Below are 21,383 nucleotides of genomic sequence, written 5' to 3'. Positions count from 1 at the left end.
GTTTTCTATGTACATTTGACTAAATTATTTTTCTGACATAGATACTATGAGATAGTTGATCTATGATTTTTCACTATACTTCCTAATTAATATTTTCTTAGATTACTCTATTTTTTTAAAAAAATTTTTTTAAAGATTTACTTATTTTAGAGAAGAAGAGAGAGCACAAGTGGGAGAGGCAGAGAGAATCTCAAACAGACTCTGTGCTGAGTGCAGAGCCCAATGAGGGCTCCATCTCACGACCCTGAGATCATGGACCTGAGCTGAAACCAAGAGTCAGATGCTTAACCAACTGCATCACTCAGGTGCCCCTAGTCTATTTCTTAGTTTATATTTATAGGTAATTTCTTTCAATAATAAATAGTGAATAATTGTTTACCATAAAGCACATTCTCAAAAAAACTAAGGTCAGATTATCTCTGATAATGAACCTCCAGAGTCTTTCAAATATAAGTAAATGATAACAAGATCAGAGCCATCAATTAAGCAAATGTCCCATTCCCTTAGATTTATGGTGAACAAAGACCACCCTCACCTCCCAAATCATCATTCAGGAGAGTCAGAAAAACTCAGGCATCAATAGCCTTCAATATCTTTGAAATACAGTGAAAGGTGGCACAATTAGTTGCTACTACCTTTAATTCATTTACTACTGTCCCTTCCCTGGTCTCCACACTTTCATTCAATAGGAGCCAAGAAATCCTCCTCCCAGCCCTTCCCCAGTGTCTGCCCACCACTCTGAATCCCACATCAACAGGCCCCCATGTTACAATCACTTAACCACCCCTAGTAATTCTCATGCTTTGAAAATTTTAACTCTGGCTCACTGTCTCTCTCTTCAATATTAGTTTTTCTTTTTTCTTTTTAAGATCTTATTTATTTATATGAGAGAGAGTGTGTGCACGAACTGGGGGAGTGGGGAGAGGGAGAGGGAGAAGCCGACTTCCCACTGAGTGCAGAGCCTGAGATGGGCTGGATCCCAGGACCCTGAGATCATGACCTGAGCTGAAATCAAGAGTCGGCCACTTAACTGACTGAGCCACCCCAGGCACCCCCTCAATATTAGTTTTGTTACACTTTTTAGTGATTTCAGTGACCCCGAAGATCATCCTTCCCTGCACTTTATCTCTCAGTTTCTTGACCTCCACCTCTCAACTTATCTTGTCTTCAACACAACCTCAGCCACCCTCTGCCAATGGACACACCTTAGACTTGTCACTACCCAACACCCAATGCCCCAAACCTCAATTTCAAGCATTTCCCTTTCTAACTACCACTTTCTATCCTTTAATCTTACTGTCTCTACTGCTTTTATTCCAACAATCTTTTGGTCCCTCTGTTTGCACGATTCATCAATCCTACCCATTTTCCACTGTCCCTCCACCTCCTCATTTTACTCATGGATCATTTTCCTGGCTCTAGTGCTCATTTTTCTCTTTGCTCAGTTTAAACTCTGAGGCCCACCATTATAATCACCCCTTTCCCTAAACTCTCAGCTTCTTGGCTTCTCTTTTTCATCATATGCCCTTGGAAAACCCCATCTGCACAGCTGAACATGGCTGCAGGAAAAACACCCAACCATGGAGATGGTCTCACTTTAAATTTATTAGCATGCATCTCAAGCAGATGCATAATGCTCTCTGACCCCTCTGACGCATCCCTCGGTCTATTTACCCTTCTGCTGTCCTGGATATCCTCTTTCTCATCCAACTTTCAACACCTCCTTCCCATCCTCACTAACAGCTGATGACCTTGCTTCTGATTTCCACTGAGAATAGAGAAGGAATAGAAGAGAACTTCTATGAGATACCACCACCCAGTCAACCCACCTACCAGCCTCAGAGCCTATGTACTCAGCCTGCTTTCATGTTACTCTCTTCTTGTGTCCTCGAGAAATCATTCTAGGTATTTTTTTTGTCTTCTCCTACATCATTTTTTTTTTTTCCTTCTCAAAAGGACTTCCTCATCAGCATATAGGATATGCTGTCATTTCTTCCATGGGTAAAAGCACTCTCCACCTATCCAGCTGCCCCTCCATTCTCTGCTTCCTTTTATAGAAATTGTCATCAAAAGAGTAGCCGCCAGCTATTCTCTTGAACCCAGTATGCTCTCTTGGACCCACTCTAATCATGCATGAGCTCTCTACCCCCCAAAAATTATCTTTTCAAAGTCATCAATGACCTCCCTCCTGCTACATGATCAATTCTTAACCCTCATCTTGCTTGACCTATGAGCCGCATTTAATAGGGTTGGTCACTTCATCCTCCTATAAATATTTTCTTCACCTAGATTCCAGGCCTCCATGTTCTCCTGCTTCTCTGCCTACCACACTGACTGCTTCTTTTCAGTTTTCTTTATTGGCTCTTGCTCATTTTCCTGATTTCTTAATGTTGGACTTCACAGGTTTCAGACCATGTGCTCCCATGTTTTATCTCTACTCACTCCCATAGTGCTCTCAACCAGTCTTGTGGCTTAAACAGCATCTACATGTTGAGGACTTTCAAGTCCTCATGCACCTCACCAACATCTCTCTTCTGAAGTCGAGATTCATTTACCTATCCATTTACCTATTTGACCTATTTGTCTTGGATATCTAACAGGTATCTGAAACTTAATACATCCAAAAATCAATCTCCTCATCTCCCCCTTCCTAAAGCTCTCCTTCTTCACTCTTCCACATCTCATTTACTGACAACTCCATCATTTCTGCTGTTCAAGCAAAAAACCCCTAGTTATCTTTGCCTCTTCTCTTTTGCTCTCCATTCCACACAGAATCAGAGAACCTGCCAGGCTCTACCTCCAAACCAGAGCCATAATCTGACCACTTCTCATCATGCCTCAGCTATCATCATGGTCTAGACTCTCTCAGGTTACAGGAATAGCTCTCATGGTGTTGAAGGGCCCAAACACCAAGGCTGCTTTTTCCCATATCTGGGGGAAACCCGGAAGCCTTACACCTACCCAAGTCTCCCACTCAGATTTCACCGTTTCAGACTCATCCTCATGCTGTTACCATTGCCATCTCAACTTAGTCTTCTTTAAATATTTACATTTTCTGGGAGGAAATATATATATTTCTTTCTATATAATTTGTATGTGTGTGTGTGTGTGTGGTGTGTGTATATGTATATACATATACACACACCACACACACACACACTACTTTGTCCCGAGAGTATTTAAGGTACATTATACAAGTACATAAAAAGTACATAAAATACACAACAGTATAGAAAAATTCGTGAGTAAATTAGGCAAAGGGAAAATAAGGATAGAAAAAAAACTCAGATGAAGCTATAGGTAAGGTGAGCATACACATGCATACAATGAGGTTCTTCGCATTTGCTACACATGAGTAACACATAAATTTCTTCCTCTAAGGTGTGCTTTAATATCAGATTTATTTCTGCTTGATGGGCCCCATAAGGCATCATGAGCACAGTGGCTCTTTGGGCGTAGAGAGGGAGAGGGCTGTGTTGGGCAGGAAAGGCTCAGAAGGAGAAGTGGGCCCATGCTGGTCAGGAAGCCCCTCCTCACCTGAGACTGGGTCTCAACCTGATCCCAGTCACTACCTTGGTGTTCTCCCCAATCTCCCACCTCCCAATCCACCCCCACGTGATACCCCTGGTACTTACCAAGACCCAAGCAAGAAACTCTGAGTCCTGATTTTCCAAGATTCCTAGAATAAAAATAAAGCAGCATATGGTCATGACTTTCTCAGGTGAAACTATACACACTTAAATATGAGAACCATCTCTCACTTTTGACATTGTTCTTGACTAGAGTCGTGGTAGAGACAGAGCTGCAGGTGCAGGTCTGTCGTCTTGGGAAGAGTCTCATCTCCATTTGGGCGCTAGGAGGCTCCAGATGTGCTCAGGCTCAGCACAAGATGAAAATGTCCCCCACGAAATTCAGCTTTTCAGCCTTGAATAATCTTTTTTTTTTTTTTTTAAGATTTTATTTATTTGAGACAGAGAATGAGAGAGAGAGAGCACATGAGAGGGGGGAGGGTCAGAGGGAGAAGCAGACTCCCTGCCGAGCAGGGAGCCCGATGCGGGACTCGATCCAGGGACTCCAGGACCATGACCTGAGCTGAAAGCAGTCGCTCAACCAACTGAGCCACCCAGGCGCCCTCAGCCTTGAATAATCTTTACTAATTTGTTTACAAATTTATTTTCTTTCTCTTTCTAGAATGGGAGTTCTTTGGAGGGCAAAATCTGTATCTTATTCATCAACCAGTCATTCCTTATTCATTTATTATTCATCCACAGAGCCTGACACACAGTGGATCCTTAATATTTGTTGGCTGAGTAACTGACTGACTTCTAAAACAGAATATTATTATGGATGGTTGGAGATTATTATAAGAATAAATTCAAAATGATCCTTTAGGCTGTTTAAACTATATTATAGATATCCCTTGACTTAGAGTAAGGTTATGTCCTGAGAAACCCATCCTAGTTGAAAATATCATAAGTTGAAAATGCATTTAATTCATCTAACCACCAAACATCATAGCTTAGCCTAGCCTACCTTAAACATGCTCAGAACACTTATATTAACCTACAATTGGGCAGAATCATCTAACAAAAAGCCTATTTTATAATAAGGTGTTGAATATCTCACGTAATTTATTGACTACTATACTGAAAGTAAAGAAAAAAAATAAAATAAAGAATGGTTGAATGGGTCTAGAGTGGTTGTAAGTGTATTGGCTGTTTACCCTCCTGATGGCGGGGCTGCCTGGGAGCCGTGGCCTCCTGCCCAGCATCATGAGAGAGTATCCTACCATATATTGCTAGCCTGGGAAAAGATTCAAATTCAAAGTTTAAAGTATGGCTTCTACTGAATGCACATGGCTTCCCCACCATCACAAAGTCAAAAGACCTTAGGTCATACTGTTAGAAGTAGGGGACCGTCATATTATTTTTTATAAAAGGCTACATAAAATTGCTACAAGAAGGTCAGATAATCCTTTTGAAATAATTTTTTCCCTCATCAATCCCTTTGCTTTTCACCCATAAAAGCTTATTGAGAAGAGGAAATATATTTCCACTCTTTAAATAGAGAACTAGATGCTCTAGTATACATTGTATTCTGTGGGGACCCACCCCCACCCCATCTTCCTGCCATCTGCCTCAGAGCTGTCAGAGAAGAGATCAAATTCTTAGAGAGAGAACGCCTCCTAGAATTTTGTGGGTCTAATGTGAGGAGGTGAAGCTTAAATAATCGAAACATGGTAGAAAAGTGCATCCTTTACTCTCTGATGAGATGCTCTTATGAGAACACAATCCCGCCCCCCCCGCCCCCCGCCCCCGCCTCTGCTCCAAGCGAAACAGCACTAACTTTTCCAACTGCCATACAGCTCAGTTCTTCCAGGTGCTTTCTCGATGCTTCCACAGTCTGGTGTCTTTAGAGGTAGTAACTATAGTGCTCTCATTTTTGCATCTGTTTCTTCCCTCTGTTTATTATTCTTGTCTATAAAATGCCACCGAAGCAACACATTGAGTTTCATAGCATCGTCCAAAGTGCATCACATTGCAAAGAGGTGAAAGATGCAGGTTGCTGACCTATTGTTGAAATTAGCCAGGTAAGCTTGGAGAAATCCCTTCCTTCCTCTTGGATTTGATTTCTTCACTAGTGAGATAAGCTACTGTACATGCCTGGGCAATTCATCTAACATCATGTCTGTGGGACTGGAACATGATAATGTATGCTAAGGTGGCACACGGCAGACAAATGCAAAGCATAATTATTCGGGTGCTGACTCTGCTCCCCCTCTCACAGACCTAGTGCTACATTTTCCCATTTGAAGTGGGTTAAGTCCACCTGGAAGGAAACTATTGCATAAAGGAATGTGTGAAAAATATTTTGAACTACCAAAGAGGAGAAAAATAACTGGACTTCTCCCATGAAAATCATTTGCATAAGAAATTTTTCTTTTAGTGGTTTCTCAGAAAACCACAGGATATAAAATCCAAAGATTTCTCTTTTAGTGTAAAAGTCTACTGATTCTAAAGGTCAGGAATCTAGAACAAAAGCTATATAGTAAGGAGAAGAAAAAAAAGACTATACCAAAACAAAAACAAAGTAAATATGAAATATAAAATATTAAAAAAGTAAAATATAAAAAGTAAAAAAAATAAGTACCATTGACCCTTGAACAACACAGATTTGAACTACATGCATCCACTATACATGGATTTTTAAAATATAGTACTGTAAATGTATTTTCTCTTCCTTATGATTTTAACATTTTCTTTAGCTTGCTTTATTGTAAGGATACAGTATATAATGCATATAATATACAAAATATGTGCTATGTTATCAGTAAGGCTTCCAACCAACAATAGGCTATTAGTAGTTAAGTTTTCGGGGAATCAAAAGTTATACATGGATTTTCAATTGCATAGGGGGTCTGTGCCCCTGACCCTCATGTTGTTCAAGGGTCAACCATTTATATGTGAATAACAGTCTTCCAGGTAGAGATATTCAATATCGATGCATCAGTAAAGACTTACTGAGAGACTACCATGTTCCAGGCGATGTGCAGGTCATGGGGATACAGAGGGGAACCCATTATGGTTCTCTACCTCCAAGGAGTTTTCTATCCCCTACCTTTTCTTTTTTCTTTTTTTTTTTTTTAAGATTTTACTTATTTGACAGAGAGAGCACAAGCAGGGAGAGCTGCAGAGGGAGAGGGAGAAGCAGGCTTCTGCTTCTGAATACGGGGCTTCATCCCAGGACCCTGGGATCATGACCTGAGCCCAAGGCAGATGTTTAACTGACTGAGCCACCCAGGGGTCTGAGGGGCACAGAAAAGCAACCATGTAATTACAATACAGTGGGGCGTGTCCTCCCCTGGAAGTCTTTGGGGAAAATATGAAGGGGCTATCTCAGACCTGTATTTGTGTCACTATGTAAGTGTCATGGGGAAAAAAATATCTCAGTAAGGATTTTCATGTAATTTTAATCTTTCCATGATTTTGAGAACAATGGGGAGTGCAGAAAACTATGCAGAGCAAGACATTTTTCTAACAAACTCAAATAGGGCAAGGTTATGTCACTGGGTACCTAGCAAGCAATGTCCCAGCACCAAGGTGGGGAGACCTGCCCTATTTTCCTTATGACAGTGACTCAGGAAGATAATGATCACTCTGCTATGGGGTTTGGAAGACCAAACTTGCAAAACTTGAGAATTGTCAGCAAAAATAAACTGCAAAGTAGCAAGTACTAAATGTGGTCCATTTTCTTTTTTCTTTTCTTTTTTTTTTTAAAGATTTTATTTATTTATTTGAGAGAGAGAATGAGAGAGAGAGAGAGAACATGAGAGGGGGGAGGGTCAGAGGGCGAAGCAGGCTCCCCGCTGAGCAGGGAGCCCGATGCGGGACTCGATCCTGGGACTCCAGGATCATGACCTGAGCTGAAGGCAGTGGCTTAACCAACTGAGCCACCCAGGCGCCCTGTGGTCCATTTTCTTGCCTCTGATGTTTAAACACTCAGGCCACCTTTTCTGGAATAAAAGCCTGAAGATTTTACACTATTGAAAAGTTCCATTACAGACAAATATTGATACAGGGATGATAGATCCTTCCTTGAGCCTTGCTATTTTTATTTTAACTCTCTCTAAGTATCTTCACCCTCTAGAGGGAATGTATCACCAATAACCAAACTCAGTTGGTTATTTTGTTTTTGGGTTTTTTTTTAAGATTTTATTTATTTATTTGTCAGACGGGGGGAGGGGGGTGAGTCTGGGTGGCTCAGTTGGTTAAGCGACTGCCTTCAGCTCAGGTCATGATCCTGGAGTCTCAAGATCGAGTCCTGCACCAGGCTCCCTGCTCAGCGGGGAGTCTGCTTCTCCCTCTGATCCTCCCCCCACCGCCATGGGCTCTCTCTCTCTCATTCTCTTTCTCTCAAATAAATAAAATCTTTAAAAGAGAGAGAGAGAGCCCAAGCAGGGGAAGTGGCAGGCAGAGGGAGAAGCAGGCTCCCCACTGAGCAGGGAGCCTGATGCGGGACTTGATCCCAGGACCCCGGGATCATGACCTGAGCTGAAGGCAGACCCTTAGCTGACTGAGCCACCCAGGCGTCCCTCAGTTGGTTGTTTTTAAAGTGAGAGGCATTTCTGTTATGAACCATATCTGGTCAAGTCCACGCCTTTACTTTGTCCAGGGGTGAGTCTCTGTGAGACTCCTACCATGTAAGACATTCTCAACACATGATGGTGCTTCTCACTCTGCAGATGTAGAAGGGTGGGAGGAACTAGCTCCCTCCAGCTCAGGTTATAGAATTCCAACACAATTTCTGTGATTACCCATGGTGCATCTGCATCCTTCTGCCTCTGTCCATGTCTACACAACACTAAATGGAGATGTGGCAATGGTCCAGCTATTCTGATCCATTTAAGGTCCGCTGGATGATAGATAGATAGACAGACAGACAGACAGACAGAAGTCCAAATACAGGACATATTTGATCTAGTGAGTACAAACTATATCATTAAAAGCTTGTTTGTGTGGTTATAACCCCAAATAATGGCTGAGTTTACATATCATGCTAAGCTATAACAGATGCCTTGGAACCTTCTCCATCCCATGTATGGAATTTTCATCACTACTTCATGATCTTGCATGACTGTGTACAACAAAACAACTTTCTAGAATTTCATTTTGTTTAATTCCTCAGCATTCACACAATTGAGGCTACATAAATTCTGTAAGCACATCAAATTTCTAATTAGATTGAATTCCTCTCCATTTTGATTCAAAATAGTCTCATTGCACTGGTTTACCTATTTTATCTGTGTCAGATATGCCAGAAGGAAGTCTCACTGTGTTCATTTTTAGTATCTGCTCCTGTTCAACTCAAAATAAAAGCTCCCCTTTCCCAGGTGAACCCGGGCTGCTCTGATGCTAATATTAGAAATGAATGACATCAATATGGGGGCACAGGACACTTAGCTTTGTCAGTCAAATTTTGGAAACCCTGAATCTTAAATCAAAGCTTCAGTGAAGAGTTATCTGGAAAAGAGATACAGCTTCTTGAGAACACCAAGGTTGCATGTCTCTCTCTTTTTTTTTCCCTCTGTGGGCAGGATTGTTCCCTCCGTGAATACATGGCAGGATTTATTTTAGGCCAATGGTTAGTTCTATGACAGAGGCATTCAATAGAATTCCTAGGGTCATTTTGTGAAGCATCCATCAGGCTCCTTTTGATTTTAAGGCAATAATGTTGAGAACTGAAATCAAGCATCAGGCCCAGTATCACAAGCCACTGTGAGGTTCCTTTACAAATCACAGATGCTAAAAGCAGAAATCAGGAGCCCAAATGTCTTGTCTTAAATTGTTTGCTCCTGAATAGGTGTGTCTTAGACATTATCCACAGTTGTAAACTCCTCAGAAAAGAGGAGAAGCTAACTGAAACACACACCTTGAACTTGACCAAGAAAGCAGCATACTGCCTGGGACAAGGGGCATGACTAAAATCACGTGAGTTGTTTGACCTGTTTTCATGTGCTCAGGTCATTTTGTCACCTGCTGTCTCATCTGTTGGAATGGTCTTACCGATCCCTCTAAATCATACTCTGCTGTTCTGCGGTGCCTTACCTGGAAATTACTAGTCAAATCTGGGGTATGGATTTTTTTTTAAGGTTTTATTTATTTATTTGAGATAGAGCAAGAGTGAAAGAGAGAGAACACAAGCAGGGGGAGCAGCAGAGGGAGAGAGAGAAGCAGGCTCCCCACTGAGCAGGGAGCCTGATGTGGGGCTCAATCCCAGGACTCCGAGATCATAACCTGAGCTGAAGGCAGACGCTCAACCGACTGAGCCACCCAGGCGCCCTGGATTTTTTTTTTTTTTTTTTAAAGAAATGTACATTTAACCTTCTTTGAAAAATCCAGAGCCAAAGGCATGTTCATCTGTCAGTCAGCTAGTTTTGATGGTTGCATAAGAACACACATTTTGACAGCCATGAAGGTGACTACAAATGGTAATAACACTTTCTTAGGAGGGCACCATTCATCACTCTTGATAAGTGAATAATGACTCATTTGGAAACCACCAGGCACAAAAATGATGTAGCCATGCATTTTGATAACAGACATTGACAAGTAGTACAATGAAACTTTGTTTCATTCTTACTTTCACTTAAGTAGCAACAAAATAGAATGGGATTCATCAGATTCTTTGATTTAACTGGTTAGGTCATTTGTCAGTTGTAAATTTCAGTTAGATTCTTATTTTCACTGAATATACAAAATCACCTGCTGACCTGCAGATTCTAGAAAAAGTCTAGAGAAGTATGGCAAAAAGAGACCCCTATAATTACTTAATTAGTTCAATAGTGATATACCAAGTTTTAACTATACACCAAGCCTTGTATTAGGGGTGGGGATGGGCTGAGGAGCAAATAGGTGCTGTTCTCATGGAGCTTCCATAACAGAAGGGGAAACAGATATTAAATAGTAAGTTAATTATTTGATTGTAATGCTAAATAAAAGAACACTATGTCCTCAGTATAAAATTGGGATGTTGGAGCAGCTGACCTGATCTGGAAGGTTAGGAAGAGCTTTTCTAGTGAAGGAGCATTTAACCTGAGATCCAAAGGAGGACTAGAAAGAAACTTAAAGAAAAGACCAGGGATTCGCATTCTAAGCAGAGTGAACAACATGTGCAAATGCTCAGAGGCTGGAGGAAGCAAAGGTCATTGAAGAACTAAAAGAAGTAGAGGGCAGTAGAAGAGTAGAGTGCAGAGTGACTCCAGGTGGCTGCTGGGGGTCACAGGAGGAAGATCTAACAGGGTCTGGCAGGTTAGATTATGTTACAGATTTTGGTCTGAATATGAAGGAGTTACGGAAAACCACTGAAAAACTTAAACACAGGAGAGGGGTTAAAGGAAGGCAAGAAGAGGAGCTAAGAGGCTACTTTGTTAACCTGATGAAAAATGACAGTATGGGGCTCCTGGGTGGCTCAGTCGTAAAGCGTCTGCCTTCGGCTCAGGTCATGATCCCAGCATCCTGGGATCGAGCCCCACATCGGGCTCCCTGCTCGGCGGGAAGCCTGCTTCTCCCTCTCCCACTCCCCCTGCTTGTGTTCGCTCTCTTGCTGTGCCTCTCTCTGTCAAATAAATAAATAAAATCTTAAAAAAAAGAAGAAAAGAAAAGAAAAGAAAAATGACGGTAGATTGAATTCTGATTCGGCAGAGATAGGAGAATTGGGGAAGATTCCAGATATTCTTAGCAGGCAAAAATCTAGGGGACCCGGTGTTTGATTGAATATGAGGGTAAAAGAGAAGTAATGGGCCATTCTTGGATTTCTGACTTGGGCAGCTAGGTGAAGAGGGGTGCTTTTCACTGAAGTAGGGTTCATTCAAGAAATAGAGGGGTTTGACTCACCTTTGGGCATTTGGACAAAGAGATATATGCACGAGATATCCAAGCTTGTTGCCTGGAGCTCCGAATAGGGAGAGGGTGTTCTGGTTATGGAAGTTAATAGGTGCCAAGGGCTGGGGCCAGCTGCCAAGGGAGAGAGTGGTTAGAGAAGACGGCCAAGGTCCAGCCTTGAGAAGCTCCATCACTCTAGGTGGCAGAGAGGAAGCATGTGGACAAAGGAGACAAAGGAGGAAGAGTGGCAGAGATGTAGAAAAACAAAGTGTGGGTGTAGGAGCCCAAGGTGGAGCCGGTTTCAGTAGGGCAGGAGTGGCCCACAGTGCAGAAGGCTGCAGAGAGGTCCAGTCCCTGGAGGACCGAGGAATGCCCTTTCCCGTTCAGCCCCAAGGGACAGTTGTGAGCCCGCAGCAGTCATTTCAGTGGCCCTGGGGGTGGGAGTCAGGCTGGCAGCCCCCGCCCCCCACCCTGGGGAGGCGCAGAGTGATGCTGGCTATCTGCCCGTGACCTTGTGCAGGTTACTTAGCCTTTTTTAAGCCTCTTTCCTCTGTCATGTGTACAGATATTAATAGCCTACTACTTTTTTATTTTTGATGATTAAGTGAGAAAATAGAGATGCAGCGCCAGTCCCAGCATGTTTCAGTGTTCAAGAAATGCCAGGTGCTTTCTGCCCTGATTTCCTAGGAGAAGTGGTGCCTCAAACACGGACTCCGGTGGGGTCCTGGTTCTGGTGCTGAAGCTGGTAGGAGGCCACCTCTGTGACTGGCAAGACCCACTTCCCCAACCTTATGAACCTCTTTGTGCTTAGACATTGTGATCAGACACGGCAACCATCCTAAATCTATTATATGCAAATTGTGAGTCATTTCGCAAGAATCATTAGGAAAGTGGGAAGCAGGGGATAAAGATAGGTAAGGGAGACAAAGGAGAAGGTGGCACTTTGTCGGCAAAGGCAGTTTGGAGAAGTCATGTGAATCTGAGGAATTTCCAACGGTTCTTCTGGGATCCCCAGGAGCGGGGAAATGGAGATGGGACAGAAGGTTGTGTGGACGGGGCTACACAAACTTAGGTGTTCTGAACTGGTGGTGGTGGTGGGGGGGGTGGATTGAGAAATGTTCACCCAGGTCTAGTTACTGCTTAACTAAAAGTTACTCTGCTTTTACTGTCTCAAGGACCCAAGACATCCAAATAGCTGGAAATCAAGAACTCAGAGTTTCAAATCAGAAGAATCTAGAACCTTTATCTCAAGGGCATATAATTTGGAGGTTCATGAACTTGGAATGGAAAAAATACATTTCTCTTTTTCACTAACTTCTTACTGAAACTGAGCATCTCTTGCAATTATGAATGTAGGCGACAAACCACAGAAGTACAAGTACTCACGTTACCTGTGACTTTGCCCCCAGTAGAAATTACAGGCACATTTATGTCATACCACAGTTGTTTCAGAGAGCTCAAAAAATGATTTGCATTCACCATTTACACTCATCATTCTTGGAAATTGTGGGATTTGATCTGTCCTTAGAGCTGGTTAATATATTAGTAAGGAAATGCATGTTTTACTAGGCTACAGATTTGGATTTTAGATATTTTGAATTGTATTTCAATTTAATTGGAATCCTGTGTATTTTAGTTTATGTACTTAAAAGCTCTTCTTCTGAGGAGTCTGTAGGCTTCACCGGACTGCTGGAGGGGTCTCTGTGTCAAGAATCTTGGATGCAGATAAAAGATAAAGGTTGTTAAAAATGCCTTTGGGCATTCATCTGCCACAAAGTAATGTGAGTTTGTAAGCATCTCTTTCAAACTGGGAGCGAGGACATTCCTGAGAAATATTTGAAAGCAAAATTAAATATGCCAAACCCCACTGCTCCTATTTCAAATGTGTGTAATTTGTTGAAAGTGTTGATGTTTTAGTATCTCTATTTATTTAATTTTAGTAAGTTAAAAAATATTTCTTAGGCTCTTACTGGATTTACTTCCAAATTCAGGCTCGCTGCTTGTGTTATCTCTGCTTGGATATAAATCCTTGACTCTGAGGTCTTGCATTACATGCTTCACCTACCCACCTGCGGAGGTGGGGACTGCTGTGCTGACCCACTGGGGAAGGAGAGAGCGGAGAGGACTTGCCAGCCTTGGGGCTCTGGGGTCTTAGCAAGAAGTGGCTTGTCTCATGCACAATATTTCTTGTATAATAATTTACTTTACTGTGATTCATTCATTCTACCATTTCATATTCCATTTCATGCATTTGTGCTTATTGTAATATACAATGATGTTTCTTCCTAAATCTTCAAGATGGCCTGTTGTCTCAGAGATGTGCCATGTTGGTCCCATGGATTTACTGGGTGCCCCGGGCACTCTCTGCTGCCCGGGTTTAAAAGGCCTGGCTATAAACTATTGCCAGTCATTTACACCTTAGTGTGAAAAAGATTCAAACCTTTTTGCCACATCACTTTGGAGAGATTTAAAGGAACAATCAAGAAATAAAGCACTAAATAACAAGAGAGATGGAAGGGGGAATGAAGGGGGTAGGGAAGGAAGGAAGCCTGATGAAGGAAGCAGACACCCCAAAGGGGAGAACACACTTTGTCCCTTCCAAATTTCATCCGGGATCACATCTCTCCTCATGACAAAGTAGTCATACTTTCTTATGAAAATATCATACACATTCTTGCCATTTTCAAAGCTAAGAAGAGAAAATCGAAATGTTTCAAAGTTTTCTTCAGCCAGTGGTGATGATTTATTTGCAAAGAAATTCCATGAGATGAAGCAAAGGTAAAGCTATCCCTGGCATCCACTTTGTGAGGAGAGCTATGACTGGTTTCCACTGTAATGAGCTATGCAGCTTCAAAGGCAAAATGAAACAAAAAAGCATCTGAGGTAGGAGCTGCACAGCTCCACATCTTTGCAATTCCCTTTACTGTGGGTGCTTTTGTGGCTTTCTCAAGAGAAAGCAAAGTCAGCAACATGATGGAGACTGAGGCATGAACCTGACTGAGGGGCATGCTGATGTTTAGATGTGCACTTAATCAAAAGTAAATGCTTTCAGCCACAATGCATGAGTTTGCCTTTCACTTTCCTTGACAGAGGAGTGGAAAATTAATGCCTGTTTTCTCTGTATGCTCGCGTCTTTTCCATCTGCTGTCGGGGTGATGCCATACATCACAGGGTATATTATACTCATTCTGTACAAGGTTGTTTCTCCTTCCAGACTGAGATCTGCAAGGGCAGGGACTGCGTCTAATGCATTTGTTACCTCCAGCAGTCAGCATTAGGCTGCGTGCAGAGTAGGTACTGAGGGCTGCGCATGGTGGGGGCTCTGATGCCATTCATTGCTGGTGCTGGTGGCAGGATGCGTCGTCATGTGTTCGCTGCACTCCTGTCGGCTAGGGAGGTGCTCTGGTTGACTGGGAAACACTAGCCAGCACAGCGCGGTGGCGGGATACAGTACAGAGCACAAGCGCCTCTCCCACCTTCCTATTGCTGAGACCTGGGGAAAGTTACGGAATCTCTCCGTGCCCCATCTGTTCCTGGTGATAAGAATAGCAACTACCTCAGAGGGTTGTTGTGAGGATTAAAGCATTTAAGGCAGTGCTTGGCACATGGTAAATGCTCTCGAAGTGCAAGCTGTTATCCCACAGACGCGGGCTTGAATTTGAGCTCTGGTCCTGGGTCTCTGGTTTCACCTCATACAGGTTCCCTCTTCCATACGCCCTCCCAGAGTGGAGGGACACAGTCAATAGTGAGGGCTTTCACTCTTCTTTTAACCAGTGTAGGTGTTAGGACTGCTTCTTCTAATGTCACATGAGGCTGGTGGTTAGGAACTTGCTTGGCAGGATGCATTCTATCCCCACCCATACCTTTCCTCTTCTCCCCCTCCATCTCCGCCTCCAGCTAACCTGTGGTCACTCTTGCAATGGGAGGGCCAAGTCCTGTCCTCTGGTATTTACAGTCACAGAGCCTGGAGCTGGGGCTAAAGGGAGAGTCATGATCAAGGTCTACTTTTTTTTTTTTTAGATTTATTTATTTATTTATTTGACAGACAGAGAGAAAGAACGCAAGCAGGGGAAGCAGTAGAAGGAGAGGGAGAAGCAGGCTCCCAGCCGAGCAGGGAGCCCGATGCGGGGCTCGATCCTAGGACCCTGGAATCATGACCTGAGCTGAAGGCAGATGGTTAATCATCTGAGCCACCCAGGTGCCCCAAGGTCTACTTCTGTGTTCAGTCTTAATCTTACTCTTTCTTCCACTCAGCCCATCATTTTAGACCACCTCCATCCTAAGTACTCCATAGCCACTACCAGGTCAGATCCTTATGCCTCATGGCTTCCTACCCGCTCTTTGATCACCCTTATCACCTTCTTATTTGTATGCAGTAACTATTGTTCATGTCTTATTAACTTTCCTCAGTTACAAAGTACTTGGTAGCATCCAAGGCTGATTTCTGTTTGACTTCCTCATAATGCTTTGTACCATGAAGTACAAATAAATATTTCATTGACTAAATGAATGTTCAAATGACTAAGGCTAACAAGCCTTTTTTACCTCCTTGATGTGAACTTCCAGAGTTAGATATTATTTTAGTCCTAATTGTTTTGTGTTTAGAGTGACTATTAAGATTCAATTGTCCTATTCAATGTCACAAACATGTTTGTCTCTGGAGAAAAATCCCAAGGAATTTACCAAAAGCCTCCTAGAACTAATAAGTGAATTTAGCAAGTTTGCAGGATATAAGCTCAATGAATAAAAGTCAAGTGTATTCCTAGCAATGAACAATTGGAATTTGGGATTTTTAAAAAAGCAACACTATTTACAATAGCAGCCTAAAAATGAAATACTTATTTACACAACTATTAAAACATGGACAGTATCTATATGCTAAAAATGACAAAACACTGAAGAAATGAAAGAGGACCTAACTAAATGGAGAGATATACCATGTTGATGGATTGCAAGACAATACTGTTAAGATGTCAATTCCTGTCAATTTGATGTCTGAAGTAAATATAAGCCCAATTCAAATCCTAGCAATACATTTCATAGATATCAAGGTGATTCTCAAATATATATGGCAAGGTGAAGAAACTGGAATATGCAAAACAATTTAAAAAGAGCAAAGTTGGGGGTGCCTGGGCAGCTCAGTCAGTTAAGTGTCTGCCTTTGGCTCAGGTCATGATCTCAGGATCCTGGAATCGGGCCCCACATCAGGCTCCCTGCTCAGTAGGGAGTCTGCTTCTCCCTCTGCCCCTCACCTGGCTCGTGCTCTCTCTTTCTCTCTCTCTACCCCCCATCAAATAAATAAATAAATAATCTTTAAAAAAATGAAAAGAGCAAAGTTGGAATGACTCACACTATCTGAGTTCAAGATTTAACATAAAGCTATAGTGATCAAAGTGGCGTGGTCTTGCTAAAAGGAAGGAAGCATATATAAATGGAACAGAATAGACAGTAAGTGGAGCGGAATAAACAGGCCAGAAATAGCCCCACCTAAGTATAGTCAACTGATTTTTGACAAAGGTGCAAACACAATTCAATGAAGAAAGGATAGTCTTTGCAAGAAATCGTGCTGGAACAATTGTCTATATATAAGAAAATGAACAATGATACAAACCTCATGCCTTGTACAAAAATTAAAATGGATCATATAGCTAAATGTAAAACTTAAAACTCCAAAACTTTTAGAAAAAAAAAAATGAGAAAACCAATGAGACTTTAGTTTTGGCAGAAGTTTTTAGATGTAGTACCAAAAGGAGAATCCATTAAAAAATTGAAAAATTGGGCTTCATAAAAATTTAAAACTCTTGCTCTGTGAAAGAAACCATTAGGAGAATGAAAAGATGAACTGCAGATTGCAAGAAAATCTCTGGAAAAACCCACCAAAAGATGGCCCAAGTCCTGAACAGACTCTTCACCAAGATATTTGGATGGCAAATAAGCACATGAAAAATGCTCACATCATTAGACATTGGAGAAATACAAATTAAAACCATAATGAGATACCACTACACACTTATTAGAATAGATAAGATACAAACAAAATGAAAACAAACACAATGCCAAGTACTGCTGGTGGATGTACTGTTGGTGGAAATGCAAAATGAAATAGCCCTCTTTAGAAAACATCTTGAGAGTTTCTTACAGAGTTAAACATACCCATAACAAACTGCGGAGTATTTACCCAGGTGAACTGAAAATTTAGGTTCAAACAGGTATCGGCGAACGTTCATAGCAGCTTTATTCATAATCACCCAAAACTGGAAGCCACCCAGATGCTTGTCAAGCGATGAATTGATAAACAAATCAGGGTACATTCACACAGTGGAATATTACTCAGCAATAAAAAGAAATGAACTATTGATTCATGATTCATACAATAATATGAATGCATTCTAAGTGCATTTTGCTCCATGAAAGAAGCTAGGTTTCCCTAAGGCTTCCAATGTTACATAAATAGAAGCATAGGCTTCCAATGTTATATAATATGTATAACATGTTACATAAATAGAATATATTTATGTAACATTCTGGAAAAGAGTATAAGGACAGAAAGCAGATGAGTAATTACTAGGGGTTGGAGGCAGGTGGAGAGGTTGACTGCAAAGAGGCGGTCTGAGGAAATTTGGGGGCTTATGGAATTGTCCGGTACGGTACTGTGGTGGCATGATCGCACTTACCAAAACCCATACAACTGTGAAAACACAAAAAGTGAATTTTACTCTATGCAAATTAAAAAAAATCTACCAGGATGTCGGAGGAACCCAAGAGGACACAGCACACTGTGAAAAATGAATCTAACTGTATTACAAATGAATGACAAACCATATACCACCATGCCTCTGGGAACAAAAAAACCTGACTTCAATAACTTTGGAAAGTCTTTTGACTGGATACCATAAGGCTAAGAATAAAAGGAACTGTGTACAAACCCTGAACTCTAGTCAGCAAATTTGTTTCTCATGGGGGTAAGAGTAATTTTGAAGCGAGGGTTGACTAATGAGAAATGCAGTGAGTGAACAGTAGACCCGGAAATGAAACAAAAACAGGGGAAAACGGAGGACCCCTGGAAGCCAACATCCCTGTATCATTTAATTTCATTTTATCTGTAAACATCCTCACATTGCCAGAATATTGGTTTTTGTGTGTTTGCTTGCCTTTTTATTTTCTAATTCAGGAAATATTTACTCAGGAGCTGCTAGGATGCATCAAGAGCTGGTAACCGGCTTTGAGGTTAATGAATGCTCTTTCTCTTCAGAAGAATAACAGATGAGGAATTGGCCTGGTGGCTGCGGAAAGTGAATGCACTTGGCCAACGCACGACTTTACTTTGAGTCCTGTTATAAATGGCTAATGATTAGTCAGGCTTGTGTTCTGGTTTCAGTTTATCTTCATTCTTCAACCTCTATGTTGGTCTTTTTATTCTTCTTGATATCTTCATTTATTATGTCTCCAAAGCGGGGAAATTGCATCTCATTTGGGAGTGAGGGCCGTGAAGTGGCTCTGGCAGGAAACTGAGGTTCTTGGGGTGACTCGGAGACCACTCCCTACTGCCATGAGAAGTGCTCTCTGTGCCAGTCCTTTTTCATGTTGCTTCCTACACAGGGAAAGCTCTTTTCTACAGACCCGTGAAGGGGAGGAAGGGAGAGAAGACCACCCCCCTCTCGTGAAACTGTAAGGGATCAGAATATATTCTTTAGGACCCTAAGACAAAAATCTTATTGACATCCTCTTGAAAATGGAATCAAAACTACCTCTCCTTGGGCTTGGCTAAAGTTTTACTAATGCAAATAATGTCTAAAAATTGACTTCAGGCATTTTAAATTAATCGCTGGATGGCAGCTACGGAATCCTGTGAAATAACTTGAACTTCTGCTTTTGTGAATTAAGCCATCTTAGGAAATTAAAATAGTTAATTTCAGTTGGTTAAACTCAATAGCGGTACTTCATTCAAGTTGACTGACTTACCTGGTTCTAAGCAAGATTTAGAGAACAGGGGTTCAGAGGATAGTGCCGATACCAATGGCAAAGTCACGGGGGATCCGGTGGTTCTTTGATGGGATCCCGAAGATGTCAATTTCCAACTTTAGAATCACCATCATATGACAAGAAGGGAAATCATGACGGAAAGTAAGAGCAGTGGCAGTCGAACAGGTGGTGATTTTAGTGAAAACTCCAATTAAGCCTAATTGTTTGACAATTCAGCGTCGTCAGACAATAGAGTAAAGCTTTGAATCCACTGTGAATCCTCTTGGATATTTGATATCTATACGCATGTCTTTGACTTTTAAAATGGAAAAGCGCAACTAATTATATTTCATTTCTCACTTACTAGGTAAACCGAAACACACTTTAGTTATGTTCCCCATACCTGAACTCAGCTTCTTAATAATAGCAAATATCTATAGAGTGTCTGTCACATGCCAACATCATCATTCTAGGCGCTTGTATATGTAATTCAAGCATATCAAGGCATGTAGTCTCTCCAGGTAGACATTCTTGTGCCTGCTTCACCCATGAGGAAGCAGAGGTTGAGTGAGGTTAAACAAGGAGCCGAGGTCCCACAATGTAGCGCAGCCGAGCTGAGGCCAAATTCTGTCGGCTGCTGAGCTGTGTGCTCTTCCACAGCCCCTTGCTGCCTTCATCTGGCCCGTCCAAAGGAAATGCCCCAATCATCCCCTATTCCCTAGAGGGCTTAGCAGCCATAGGGCCCCTGCCTGGCTTTGGTCATTTGTGGAGGCCGAGAGAAGAGAAAAAATGAGTTTCTGCAGCTCTTGCTAAGCATCCACACCAGCTCCTAACATCTGTGTGGGATCCCCCAGCCCTTGACCGTGATTTCCCACCATCTCTCTGGGGTGGATGTTCTGGCAGCAGTGGGAGCCGGTGAACCACCACTCAGCTCACTCTTCTCCTGATCAGCCTTCACACACAGACAGCAGGGGAAGAAAACAGGCAGAAGAACGTGTACAACTCACATGGTCTCAAAATGCAACACAACTGGTTTCATCCTGTTTTTTGCTCTTTTGAAAAGAGAAAAGTCATTTGCATGCTTCGCTGCCAGGAGATGGGAGGACTTGTGGAGTGTGGGGATAAGGGCTTGGAAAGGGGAGTGGAAAGGTCAGTTTGGAAGAGCTGATGTTGCCTCGCTTGAAAGAGAAGATTGGACCAAGAGTGATTTTTGGCGTCCCTCAGTCCAGCAAACACTATGGAGCTACTGTGGGCAAGGGGGCTCAAGACATAAACTTGAATGAATCAGATCTCCAAACTGGATTCTTCATTTACCCAGTGGATGTTTATTGAGCACCTACTGTGAAGGCAGACGCAGTTCTAGGGTTGAGTGCTATGGCAGTGAACACAACAGATCAAGTGCCTGACCCCATAAAGCTTACACTCTAGTGGGATGGTCCGTGGTGAACAAGTGGCACAGAAATAACTTCAGTGAATGAGAGGCGCTTTTACAACATGAAGCTGGAGAATGGTATGGGTGAGGTAGGCGGGGGCAGCCTCCGAGAGGGGACCTCTGAGCAGGGACTTGAAGAAGGGGAAGGAGCCAGCCTCTAAAAGATCTCGGGGAAGAGTTCTAGGCAGAGAAAGAAGGAAAGATCCTGAGGTAGGAACAAGCTTAAGGAGCAGAAGGGAGGTGAGGGCAGCAGAGGGGGGTGTGTGTGTGAATGACACAAGATGTACAGGATGGGGTTAGAGAGGGATGGAAGCCAGGACTTATAAGGCTGCTTATAACTGCTCTCTATCCAGGCACAGGAGAGAGAAATGGTCCAAAAATTGCTCTGGGCTGTATACTAAGAGGTATGTTATTGAAATAGAGCTGTTAACAGAGAGCAGACGAACCTACCCTGGAGAACTTTTGGAAGAGGACTGAGGAATTGTGGACCAGGGTAGGGGAGCTCCAACAAGGGGCCGGACCAGGGTAGGGGAGTTCCAACAAGGGGCCGAGCCATGCCTCCCCTCACTGGGGAGATTTTGGTGTTTGGAAGCTAGGGTTGCCTCATT

At 42.4% G+C, this 21,383-nt stretch overlaps 1 protein-coding gene across 1 annotated transcript in view; it reads right to left on the bottom strand.

Moving 5' to 3' along the window:
• The window catches only part of KCNAB1 (potassium voltage-gated channel subfamily A member regulatory beta subunit 1), a 377,254-nt gene that overhangs the window by 113,413 nt on the left and 242,458 nt on the right, over nt 1–21,383 (bottom strand). Inside the window, exon 2 of the mRNA XM_034997624.1 lies at nt 3,636–3,679. Coding sequence (XP_034853515.1) covers nt 3,636–3,679 — 44 coding nt within the window. The remainder of the gene's footprint in view (nt 1–3,635; nt 3,680–21,383) is intronic.

Source organism: Mirounga leonina, unplaced genomic scaffold (genome assembly GCF_011800145.1).
Source record: "Mirounga leonina isolate KUSES-001 unplaced genomic scaffold, KU_Mleo_1.0 Mir_115, whole genome shotgun sequence".
Classification (NCBI taxonomy): domain Eukaryota; kingdom Metazoa; phylum Chordata; class Mammalia; order Carnivora; family Phocidae; genus Mirounga; species Mirounga leonina.
The sequence above is the reverse complement of the archived record's forward strand: the minus strand, read 5'-3'. Positions and strand labels throughout refer to the sequence as shown.